The sequence below is a fragment of the Pleurodeles waltl genome, chromosome 1_2 (assembly GCF_031143425.1).
Source record: "Pleurodeles waltl isolate 20211129_DDA chromosome 1_2, aPleWal1.hap1.20221129, whole genome shotgun sequence".
Classification (NCBI taxonomy): domain Eukaryota; kingdom Metazoa; phylum Chordata; class Amphibia; order Caudata; family Salamandridae; genus Pleurodeles; species Pleurodeles waltl.
This window is the reverse complement of record NC_090437.1, coordinates 318,940,977-318,954,460: the sequence shown is the minus strand read 5'-3', so window position 1 is coordinate 318,954,460 and position 13,484 is coordinate 318,940,977. Positions and strand designations below refer to the sequence as shown.

General features: G+C 44.2%; 1 protein-coding gene across 1 annotated transcript in view; it reads right to left on the bottom strand.

The window, feature by feature from the left end:
- ZDHHC21 (zinc finger DHHC-type palmitoyltransferase 21) overlaps positions 1-13,484 on the bottom strand; it is a 177,582-nt gene that overhangs the window by 109,110 nt on the left and 54,988 nt on the right. Inside the window, exons 2-3 of the mRNA XM_069238846.1 lie at positions 1,888-2,078; positions 1,324-1,422 (exon numbers count right to left, since the gene is read on the bottom strand). Coding sequence (XP_069094947.1) covers positions 1,324-1,422; positions 1,888-2,041 — 253 coding nt within the window. The 5' untranslated portion in view covers positions 2,042-2,078. The remainder of the gene's footprint in view (positions 1-1,323; positions 1,423-1,887; positions 2,079-13,484) is intronic.

Here is a 13,484-nt window from a genome sequence, read left to right as displayed (position 1 = left end):
ATTGCTACTCTACAAGCTATGAAGGATGGATGCACTTACGTGCCCATCTCACTGGTCTTAGGATCTCCAAACTACTCCTTTTGGAAAAATCGGTGTATACCCAGAATGGCATCAATAACATACAAGGCGACAGAGAAAGGTTTCTTCCCATAGTGCCTTTAGGAGGAAATAAGTAACTCATGTTCAACTGTGAAACTTCCCCACAAAAGGAATACTCTTCAGTTTTAATTATCACTGAAAGCACACTTTCTCTTTACTTTATTTAAACTTTATTCTTCTGGGTTCCTGATCTCCCAAATGAGACACTGTACCATCACAACAACGTTTGCACATGCAAGTCTCTATGTAAAAGATAGTCACCAGCTCATCTCACACATAATTATATCAAGCAGTGATATATTCCTTAGAAGACGCATCTATTTGATAACTTGTATCATTAAACTCAAACCGAACATGTACTTTTCAATTTGCCAATTCAAATAATATGCATATAATACATGGGATTCTGCAATCCCTGTATAAAAACCCTTCTCTAATTTCTTTGTAATCAGCGACTTGTGACGTCGGAGCTCAACTGTAACAACTTATTACAGTTGAGCTCTAACGTCACAACGCCTGCTGCCAGAAGGAGCAGCCAAGGGGAAAGTAGGTCAGGTTGTGGAGCAAAATACATAGCTGTTCTTTTTTCTGCTCTGTATGTTGACAAGAGTAAAGGAGATATTCATGGAATTGTCTATGTTTTGCACTCCTCGGGTGCTTATAGAAAAAAATAGAATGTTTCTGCACCTTTGCACTTTGCTAAATTTTTAAACCTTTCTATTTGCAAACATGCTCTTTCTTTTCTGTGGAAAAGGTGGCGATGTGACCATGTATTATAGGAACAGAGTACCCTCTGCCGTACATGATCTGGATATTGCAAGTCACCTCGAATTTCCATAACCTTATAAATGAACTCCGCCTTGTTCCTTTATATGGTCCTGGGACTCCTTGATGACTTGCAAAATCCTTAAAGTGTAGCATTAGCTTATCGTACAAAAGCCAGCACAGGAAGCAAGGTGACCTAGACTGAGGTGGACATGCTTCTGGTACAGAATTACCAGCCAATACCATAATACAATAAATAATAATAATAAAACAAATGCCTGGTTTGCATAGCTATAATCCACCTGCCCTTGTTTTGAGCAGTGTTTTGCTCTGCAGAGGTATGGAGGCCCTTCAATAGCTCTAAGCCAGTCAAATTAATTTACATCTGGGTGCTTGGTCTGAGCCACTGAGGAAATCAAAAGCAGACCAGAAAGTACTCTGTGCATTTAATCAAAATACCTGAAAGAGGGATTTTCGGGCTTTCCGGAAGCTTTCCTGGGTCAGCAGTTGAAGCTCTCAGTAGTGAAATCACACACAACAGTGATGACAAATAGTAGGCTGAAAAAAACAAAATACTATGATTTAAAAAGCAAAATGAAGCACAGCCGCGTCATACATTAGAACATCTGTCATTTGAATGTGAATGCTTCAATCCAAGTAGACATTACAAAGCACATGGAAGAATCCTTCACAACCAACAGGGAGGTAAGTACATGATCACATGAAAGCTCTCAACGTGTATTACTTAATGCTACATCAACCGGATGATTCCATTACCCGTACCTACACACTGAACATAAATCACCCCATTTCATTCCAGAGTTTTTCTTTCAGCAGAAAACCCTTTCAAGGTACAAAAACACCAACCAGGAAGAGTATTTCTCTAAGGAAACTCCACACAAAACGAGAAGGAACCCTTACGGTCTCAGGCACCTCTACAGTCAGCGGGCTAAAGAGCTTCTTGGTTCCGCCAAAACCAAAATGGACAGAGCTTATTTAATTGATAAATAAAAAGTGACTAACCCCATATGGCAGCAGCGGAAACATGCCCCTCCTCAAACCGTGGGAAAAGGATCAGTTTGGGGATAAAGAGTGTGTTGTACAGCCAGATGAAGACGATCAAGCCCACACAAATCCAACCCTGTGGGTCAACTACAAAGTGAAAAGGTAGGCGCATGGTTCATAACCTTCAGCTTGAGGTAGAGTATAAAGTGCTAAAAGAAAACGGAGAAACAAGTAGGTTAGTACAATGTTAAAGCAAAAATACAAACATGGTTGCCAAATTAATTGATAACACAGAGAAAACAGATACATTTATAGGGAAAACGCCCAGCTCAACTCATAACAGTATGTGTAAACTAGAAAGTGAAAAGTTTTTAGGCAAGTAAGCTAAAGCATGCCTTTAATCAATAAGTGGTAGAAAACTCCAAAACCAACTATAATGATGAGAAACCAAGACTACCTCCTGCCATTTGGCAACCAGGATGAAGCTTTGTCTGTGAAGCGGCTGGCGCAACTAGGTTCCACTTTAAGATTTCCCAAGGAGTGTTATCACAAAGGTCTGTTTTTAATTCCAGTGATCACAGGCGTCGAAAGAACAAAGCACTGGATGTACCTCCAATAAAAGTTCAGTTGTAATGTTCAAATTCTGACATTTATTATGCTGTTTAGATGACATGCTCCTGACCACAGCACTGCACCCTGAAGGATCATTAGTTTGCTTGATCTTCCATTTTGTGTACTTAGCAAATCATTTTGTTGTGACTCAGACAGATCTCTTTTTTTCAATTGTTCCAAAGAAGGTAAAAACAGAATTCACATTTATAAAAACAGCCACTGTGCCACAGCATTGTACACTCTTGTGCAATCAGTCTTTTGAAGATATGAAAGCCATATACATTTTTTTTACTTTCTGATATTTTCAAGAAGGCATCCCTCTACAAACACTACACGGCTCTACAGAAGGTTTTGCTGTTGTCCATACCATCTACAATCTATCAGGTGGACCTACAGTGATGTACAGAAAAGAATAACAGAGCTTCTATTTCGGTCTTATAGATTTCTTATTAACCCATTCTTTCCAGCTTGACTGCACAACTCAGTTACTTAACTTTTTTTTAAATACCGGAGATATATATATATATATATATATATATATATATATATATATATATTTTTTTTTAGAGAGTGTACCTCTTAGGTCCGTGCATATTCATACAAACTGTATGTTTATCAGCTCTTTTGGCACAAACAGGGCTATATTTTGTTGGAACCCCCCAAATAAATCTTTCATTGCAGCCAAATGATATAATGAGAAAGGTGACGATAATTTCATTATTTAAATTCATTTTCTTAATATTTTGTTGAATTTCTGAGGTAGACATAACTCCTAGAATGCTAACTGAGGAAATGTTGCCCTGGATGTCCGGAGTAGGCAGTATGGATTTAAGTTTCCACAGGCAATAAACTGGGTGCGGTGCATTTGGGAAATTTGGAAAGCAACTGAAAGTGAAATGTCAGTTTAGGGTATCTGTCTTTTGATCACAAGTGTCCCCCTTGAGCTCTATGGGAACATAATACCATAATTTCAACATCTACAATATCACAGAGTTTCTATCACTGGTTCCAGATTGCTCCCACTTTGATTGACTGGTCAGTAAAATGCACTAAACTTGGTGTTTGTCAGATTTTTAGCATTCTTCCTTCAAAACAGAATATATAATTCCCTCCAGTGTTTCCAGCACAAGAACATAACACGGCCATGATTTTGACCCCACTTGTGTTCCTTAGGTTCTCCTGAGCAAGTGGGTTCCAGACATAAATGAGTTCTCTAGATGTTTAGAGTGCCCACAGGCAATAAACTGGGTGCAGTACATTTGGGAAGCAGCTGAAAGTAAAATGGATGTTTAGGTCTATCGCCTGGCCTGTATAGGGACAAATCACAACCATACACTTGAGGCATCTATACGTCCTAAGTTTTTATGAAACCTCCCTCTCCCTGACTATCTGGCTAGAACAACGCAAGGATCATAATATTTTTAGAATTTTCAGCAAAACATGGTAATTCCACTTGGTACTAATCATGCTGGAAGATATCCCTGCAAAGGTTTGACATACATCAGTGTTCCCTCTGGTTTCATGAATGTGGGGGTACCTAACAAGTATGAGTTCACAATGGGTTTGAGCAGGGATCCGCACACTAGAAGCACCGACCTTTCTATTCCCATTAAAATTACACTTTTGATTCTGGTATACTAGTTTGTTTGCAAATTAAACACAATGCTTTTTAATTTGTGTTTCTAACTCTATTTTTGTGCATTTGTTTGAGGTTCAAAATCATCAAAATTGTTTAGATCACAGTGCCTGCCTTCCAGTAGTGCTTTAGTGGAGGAACACAGAAGTTTAAAGGATAAGGACCACCGCACTAGAAAAACAGGTAATATTTTTGACCGGGGAGCTTCCAAAGGGAGTATCTTTAGTACTTAATTCAGTGCTCAGTCAACACCAAGCGACACCTACCAATCCAAGACATTTCTAAAATAGAGAGACCAAAGGGAAGCCAGGATGATGTGGCTTGTTTGAATACCAGCATCTTTCATTATCCAGAATTCCATGCAAAAGTTAAAATAGTGGTAGAACAAAATCACAATGTCTTCACTTTTTGGTGACAGAAATAACTTTACCAACAGAAAAGTCCCACAATTCTACGTTCCCACGCTTCTTCTGATAAAAAAGCACCTTGCATCATGATTACACTCACTGTGTAAGCTGCACTCACCCTTGGGTAGCTTGGCACTGAGCAGTCAGGTTAGCACAGAGGCAATATGTAAAGCAATGGCACAGCACTCTTACACAAAAAAAACACTGCACATCACAAAAGAGACTTCACACGCTGTGTATGTAGAGAAGATCTGTATTCAACACACACATTAACACGACATGTACATCATATACTTCTGGGCATAACTCACATTCATAAATAACACTAGTAGCAATATGTACACTTTGTCAGAAAATACTGTTTCCCCTCCCAACACCCTCACGCGGTATAAAAAAAATTGTCAGCTCTAGACCCACCCTTGCAAATATTCCAATTCAGTATCACAGTTATTGGGTGCATCCAGGATCACAACTCTAGCAGCAATGTGTACACAAAAATATTTACAGCACTTTTAAATAGCCTCACCTTCAATAAACTACCAAGGAACTTCCCAGCATGGGCAAAAAAACACAATGTCAATGTGATAATCTCTTGGTAAGGAAACAATGTGTATGGCAACACCACCATGCGGTGCAAATGAACAAAGGCAGTCACTCCCACACACTCACTCACTCCACACCGCTGTGTGGTGCCATGGATATCAGGCAGGCTCGTATACCATGCACTTGCTCCCAGCACCCTAATGCAGTGCTTGATATCCGACTTGAGATGCGCCAGACAATTCCGATTGCACACAAAGAGTTACCAATTCCATAATGAGACACAACATCTGGTGTACGAGGACGTGAGTCGCACCAGACATTTCCAGTCACACACACACAGTGCAAGTTCAGAGGTGCCACACCAGGTAGAATGCAGCACTGCTATGGTGGCTATGCCCCCACCTCAGAGTGTGGCAACCTTTGAATCGGACACCACACACAATGAGCATCTCATTGGTGTGTCACACAAGAGAAATGGGCACTATTGATGAAACAGGCCACACTGGGTCTCGACTCCAGTGAATCCGCTCACCATCAACACGACACCTATATGTGTCAAGGCCCCAGGATGGAGGACCACATACCTTGAATACGGGCTGTTTCTTTGGAGCACCGCACCGGGCAATACAGTTTCAAGGTGCAATACTTGATTTCACGCTCACACCGTTGCTCCCAGATGGGATCCAGCAGACAACGTGGGCACTTAAGAGAGCACTGCTCTCCAGATGTCATAGGTGGAAGGAGTAGGTCTCTTGTGGGAGGTCATAAATGTCCCTGAGAACTCCACAAAAGACAGGAGGCAAGCCAACAAGCCCCTAGAGAGCACACTTTGGGGTGCCAAACAACAGCAGGCAATCAGCCCACGCCAGACACAATTCAGGAGGGGTGGGCGGTCCCTTCTAAGGGCAGTAATTACACCTTTTGCACAATCATACACAAAAAAACAATTTTAAAAGCATCCATAGGTGCAAGTGTGCGCAACCAGCCCTGCTATGACAGGCTGAACTCATGGTTAAGGACACCATACATGCAAGTGTGCGCACACTGGCCTGCTATGACAGGCTGAATACATGTTTAAAAGCAACTTAGGTGCAAGTGTGCACACCTGCTATGACAGGCTGGACTCATGTTTAAGGACACCATAGGTGTAGGTGTGCACACACAGCCCTGCTATACCAAGCTCAGCACGTTGGAAACACCAGTGGGCACACATGCACACACTGGCCAGCGCCACTTCTTAATATATGGAAGAAATGCGCTCACACCTTCACACTGTACTTAAAGTGGGAAACTGCCCAGAGCCCTAAGGCCACTGGATAGAGAATCAGCAAAACTGATGGGAAGAGCCGATCCCCCTTGTTAGGTGAACCCACGTGGGGGGTTTTCACTAGTGGGGCATAGAACACCCATGTGAACCCAGCCAGCCTTTAATCTAACACCTGCTCTGCACTTCAGGGATAGCGAGGGACCCACTCAGGACTGGTCACAGAGTTATAAGTTCCAACCTGAGCACCAGCACCATTGCGCCTCCACAGACCTACCTTGTCAGGCCAGATACTAGCTTGACAGGCTGCTCTGGTGGGTGGCACACCCAGTACAACATCCCATTAGTAGCCGGGGCCGTACCCGCCCTCAGTACATGGTGGTCCTTTTTACAGGGAACTCCTGTGTACAGTACCTGCCCAATCTAGTATGTGCTTCTTCCCTGCATGTGTAGAAAGGGTGTGCACATTTTGCCCCTGCAGTACAGTGGGAAGGTGACCAAAGTCCTAAGTCCATGCAAAGAGTCAGCAAAAACCCAGGAGGAAAAGGCAAAAAGTCTCAGGAAAATCCCCTAAGAAGGGTCATGTCCAACATGATCCCTTCCCACCCTGAAGCTGGGGTAGTTTAATCACTCCCTTGATAAACCACCTGGCTCAGGGCGATAGAGCTTGGATGATGACCCGCCACTCTGGTGGTACCCTTCCAGCTATAGTCTCCAAGATTACAGTAGGATCCCTTCTCTGCTCTAAGGGCCCACCCTCGGGTGCGGGATCTCCGGTCCCGGGAGTGGCACTTCTGGCCTCCCCCTGGGCACCTTAGTTCACTGGAACAGCACCTGGCCAAGGGCGCCAACAGCCTCCAGCGTCCATAACTCAGCACTCAGCCACCCAAAGACCTCTGTGGCTCCTGAAAAAGGGGGGGGTGCAATGGGCAAAGGTGTCTTCTACCTTTCTCCCACTTTACTGTTAACCAGGTCAGGGATCGCTTCCTGCACCCAGTCCTCCAGCTCTTCAGAGGACATGCCCCCAGAAAACACACTGCTACCTGCGGCCAAGAAGACCCCCCCCCCCCAAAGAGACTGGGAGTCCACAGCTAACCATCCGGGAAACCCTTGTGTCAGTTTTAATGCCACCACACACTCAGGATCTCACCCCCCATTCACTTAACCTTCTGGGTGTGCCTCTGTCCATGCTCACAGGGCCTTCTGAAGGTCCACCTTTGTGGCCCCTCCTGTGTCAAGCACCCCCATCCCCTGGCAGAACCCCTCGAGCTGTGTCACTGTATAAAGGTCCAGATCAGCCAACTCGAAAGATTTCCTCTTAGACAGGACCCCAGGCATGGTGGCAAACTTGCAGGAGTAGAAATAGAGATCTATACGGAGAAAAAAAAATCACCTACACCAAGGTCACTCCTTCTGTCAAACACACCTTAAGAAACAAAGAAACATTTTTGCCTATGTGAAGTTATGCGTGCAGTTAGTTATCTTGTGAAGCTGTGCAAGTGCAAGTTCTATCCCACTGCTTGAAAGCCCAAAAAGTTGGAAAGTGGATAACACACAATAAAAATCCCACACCAATTTATACAAATAGGAATTATTATTATCTTTAAAATTACACCACAATGACAAAAATCCAATAGAGAGATCCTGAGATATGATTTTTTGCAGATCAGATAGAAAAAAATTGCTTTCTAGTTGTTTAAAAGCCAACAGCGCCATCCGGTACACCTGGTCAAGCTGGACTGTGACCAAGTCACAATATGTGCCAACCCCGATGGAGTCCTGCTCGGATACACTGAGCCGGAGGCCTCGGTCAAATTTTACCTGTGGACTCAGTCGCTTTTCTCAAGCTTTTTATCTCATCGTCGGATGAGGGTCTTCGTCAGGCCAGGATCCAATAAGATGTTGTTGGCTTGGCTTAACGCGAGCTCCCGATCATCCCCTGGAAGTCTCGTCAACGAGGAAAAGCTCCAGAGCTTCAGAGCAAGGTTCCAGCAGGGCAATCCTCCTTCTCCTCGTAGTTTCTTGCAGAAGATCTGAGTTGCTATGCAGCTCTCACATATTTATTCAATGATCTGGGGGGACAATCAGGAGGGGCACCCCGTCCAATGAGATGCAGGGTGCCACCCAAAAGCATGACAGCTTCCTCAAAAGTGTGGCATATTTTTGTCCCACAAAGCACTGCGCTTTTTTTTTTTTTTATTGTTTATTTATGCACATAAAAGAACACATTCAACTATGCACTACATTATATCCACATTTCTGTTAGGGGAATATTACAGTCCAGCCGCTCGGCCAATGACGATACCATTTTAGAGACCACAGCTCCTGGTCTGCACACTGTGCTATAACCTAGCATGCATGGAGAAATGAGACAATGATGGAAATAGGCTAGGTCGACCTAACAACCACAGAACACAGAAAGCATAGCGACTAGCGGCGCCATCTCCTACGAATTCAGTGCAGTATATTTTAACACATTAACTATCGAACATAACACTGTAATCATATTTATCACAGACAGTCCAAGAGAGAGCGCAACGGGTGTCCGTCATTCATCCAAGGCATCAAGTACATGCGGGGGAGGCACCCGGGGGGGGGGGGACCAGCATAACAACTGCCCGTGAACGAGCAAGGAACCAAGGAGGGCCAGCTCATAAAGACAGCCACACCAAAAGCGAGAGGCGAAAGCACACCCTCCCACAAAACACCAAAACTCACATTCAAGCCCCTATAACTCCCATACTCATTCCTCGAGTGGCCCAACTATGGCCATAGCTCAACTAGTGGAAGCATCTGTTAAGGAGTCTTCCCCCTCGCTCTATTGCACACCAGGTAACTCATTAATCATAGTACACCAGATCTCCAGATCACGGTCAACATGTTCATCCACTCGAACCTTTCGTAGTTGACATTCCTCTGTGGTTGGCCATTCATTAAATCACCCAGCCAAGTAACATGCATCGGGGGTGCGGGCTAGCCCACCGGATCGCAATGTGCCTCTTCGCCAAAATAAGCCCCAGCTGTGCAAATCTATACGTCTTTTTGCAACCCTTTTTAGGGATCAGGATCAGACCCAGCAGGCAGTGTTTTCTCATCGCCTGCACTCTCGCAACCGTCACCTCCCTCAGTGTCTTCACTACTCGACACCAAAAGGGTTGAACAGAGCCACAGACCCATGTTAAGTGGTCAAATGAAGCCGACGGCACTCCACAGTGGCCACAGCTGTCAGGCCTTGAGGGAATTATTCTATGCAAGCGCTGAGGTGTCAGGTAAGCTATATGCAAGTAATAGAAGTGTGTCAACTTAAATCTAGCGTTGCTAGTCGCATCCCGCATCAGGAAACAGGTTCTATTCTATTCCCCATCCGTGAGTGCCGTTCCCAGGCCAGCTTCCCAGCAGTCCCTAATCCCTTGTGTGCTTGTCAGCCTATCTCCTTTTAAAGTCTTAAATGTTTGAGATAGGAGACCGCGGTCACCTCCAAGATCAAGAAGTGTCACCAGGAGGTGGGATTCGGCAGGCTCCTCCGGAAAGGATGTCCAAGCCTCTCTGACTGTCTGCGAAATGTTTACATGCTGCAGGAACTGCCGGCACTGCGCTTTAAAAATCCAAGATGGAAAATATCTTTCCAGCAGAATAAGACTTGGCTAAACCAACTTACTGGTGTGGCTCATTTCCATTAACACTCCCCCCTCCAGATCATTTGCAAATTTCATCCTTGGGCTTGCCATCTGGCTGGCGGGCGGAGGGCACAGGAGGAAGGGGTAGGGATGGATGGCATTCCTTACTGCCCTGTTCTCTTTAAAACTGATCTACCCAGCCCCCCTTCTGGCCTGTAGAGCTCTCCCCACCAGGTAACCTCTGCTCAGTGCAGGCCACTTATCACCTGTTAAGGCTAACCAATCAGGAGAGGATGCTAGAAGACTGGAAAGTGGCTCACAGCAAAGAAAGTCCTATAACTTCCCTGTATTAGTTATGATGAATTCAACAGTGGCAAGTTGATGCATTTATCATTACCAACATACTGAGTCCCTGAATTACATTTGTGGCTCCTTCCTAGCAATATTTATGCTTAAAGAAAATATTCCATTGTTAGACGATGGAGCTAAGTATCTACAAAGAGGAAAACTGTTTTTCCCTTGCCAGAGCATATAAAGCATCTTTTATAATGGCCCTGCTTATAGTTACATGGTATTCTACCCCCGGGGCACCTAGGGGAGACCTTAGAGGTGACTTATATGTAAAAATAAATAAGGTAATTACCACTTTGGAAGTACCTGTAATTCCAAAGTCAACTTTGTATATATTTTACTTTTAAAGACAGTCTGCATAGCAGGGCTGCCTTTAGAGGTGACAGCAGGCAGCACAGCAGTGCACATTCCAGTGCAGGAACTCTACTGGGCCTCTAAACCTCCCAGCCCTATTGATTACTAGGGATTTAGAGGTAGTTCCCCCTTGCCTGATTGTATATTAGGGACTTACAGGGGTCTGTCTTTGCCAATTGTAATTATACCTAATTACCATATACCTTTTTCATCAGAGCACTCACCCTGGTTAGCAGAGCCCAGGGCACAGTCAGAGTCAGTTATCACCAGTATCAGTCGGAAAAGATGGGGGTGAACAGGGCTGAAAGGATGCCTTTTGCACACTGGGGAAAAAGGTGTAGCAGAATCCAGCTCCTTGCTTGTGCTCTGAACTATGCGCCTGTGTTCCAGAAAAGTGCTAGATGTTGTTTGGACAATTTTTAGGCTACAAAAATTCTGAGCATCTGGTCTTTGGCTAAGGCACAAAACACTGATCTTTTGCTTCACAATGTTGCAATCCCTTTTGAATCCTGGTTCATTTCTTCTGTTAGTTGTATACAAAAGGGATGGGATGGCGGTTGGCAAGAGCTTGACTTCTACTCCAACCTTCCCCGCTGCTCCTCGTCTCTACAAAAAAGTGGATCCAGCTGAAGGGCATGATTAGAGGGGGTGCTGGGGTAATAGCTGCTCTTAATACCTCCAGTAGACTTACCCACCAGTGTGATCCTTGGATGTACCTGGGGGCAGTTGGAGGGGCTAGGGAATACCACCAGATGTCATTCATCATGTCAGATATATATTATTGAGGTGGCCCAGAAGTGAGCACTAAGACACCTCATTCATTAGTTTGTCAAGCACGAAAGGAATGTGAAACCAGGAAACTCTTTACTTCTGCCCACAACATCAGTAGGAGTTTGAGTCCATCCTTTGAACTTTTGGGGGCGAGGGGGAAGGAAAATAAATGCAATAATGGCCCTTGACCCAGAGGGAGCAATTTAAAAATTGACATTTACACAGGTCACAAGGGCGTCCTGGTGACAGGTTTTCACAAAATACATATAGAGGCACATACACCTCCTAAGGTAGGCATTCCTCTAGATCAGTGTACTTGTCAAAACAAGTTCTGTACTTTTTTTGAGTCTGCAAAATATATTTATTAAAAAGCAGAGCTAAAAAAAATAAGCAGAGGAGACATTTGTTAAAACAGCACCCACTTTTATAGCATACTGAAAACACTTCTAGGCCAACAGAATATGAACATAATTTGAGTTTTGTGGCAGGTGTATGAGCAAGATTATGAGAGATACTGAAACTCACAGCAAGTATCCTTCACTGGCAACTAAATAGGTGTAAGGCTTTTACATACACAGCATTTTTTTTTAAATAAGACTTCAGATGTGTTTAGCTATGAAGCAGGACCTAGCCTAATAAAGAAGGCTTTACTAGTTGGAAATTAAAACCTTAACACAGCTATAATTGTACACTTTGGGTGTTGGTTTCATTGTGCCTATTCCTGCGTTACATGTGCGTCTCCCCTCCAATCAAGAAGGGGAGGCGTTTAGGCACCTTTATGGGGGAACCCTCACCTTGTATTAGGAAGACAGAAACTAAGGACGACAGATTGGGCAAAATGGGGATGGGGTGGAAGATGCCTTGACTATCACCACTTTTAAGAGTCAACGTGCTAGACTAAGGAAAAGGATATTTATAATTGCTGCAATATCGAAATGTTAAGTGTGTGCTTTAGGGATCTACTAGCCCCGTATATTCATAATTATTTGCTGACATTAGTAGTAACTTAGAAGAAAAGTCTAGCATTGCTGTTGTATCACATTTCTACTTTGAATGTTCCAAGTGACAAATATTTGGCAGGAAGGACATTATCACAAAATAACTATGGAAAGATGGAGGAGACAGAAGATATCTTGCTGAAGCCTGAGGAAAATATGCATGAGTATAGCGCAGAACAGTTAGTCCCTGCTGGTGAGTAGGGACGAACGCATCAATGAGTCAGAGCAATGGAAGCCACAGTTGTTCAGGTGTGCCAGAAGAACACAGCAAGAAAGATAGGGCTGGTCAGGTGCCACGTATGAGATGCACATGTAGATCGGAACATTTCTATGATAGCTTCAAGGCAGGTCAGCGACTGACCAAAGACATTAATGGGCAGTCAACGTAAGACAAAACAGCATCAACTGCAAACTAAAGTACAAAAAGCACTGGCAATGTCAACAGGCCTGGTCTGTGCAAGAACAATTGGCTTTGCCAATGTGTTTTAGCCATGTTGTACAACAGTGTGGCTGATGTTCAAAACAGCTAAAGGTTAGAGGTGTAGAGGACAGTCTTGCGGAGTGTCAGAGTCAAATGGCAAAGAGTGGAGTAGAGTGTTGTAGAGTGCAGCTGCGTAGAGCGGCATCTACTTGAGTGGCATAGTGTGGAGTCACGTAGAGCGACATACTATGGAATGGCATAGAGTGCAGTGGTGTACACTGCACTGGCGTAGTGTTGAAGGGTATAGTGGCGTACAATGCAGTGGCATTGAATTCAGCTCAAAGAAGGCAGTGGAGTAGATTAGAATGGTGCACAGTAGAGTGAAGTGGGGCGGAGTGGGGAAGAGTGGAATGAAGCAGGGTGGAGTAGAGCAGTGCAGAATGGAGTGGCATGGAGTTGTGTGATGCAGAGGGCAGTGGCACAGGGTAGTGGTGAGTGGCATAAAGTGGTGTAGTTTAACGTGCTGTACAGTGCAGTAGCATAGAGTGCTGTGTCAGAGAGTGGAAGCGTGCACAGCAGAGTGTCTTAAAGTTCAGTGGTGGAGAGTGGAGTATTGCAGAGTAGAGTGTCAGAGCAGTGGC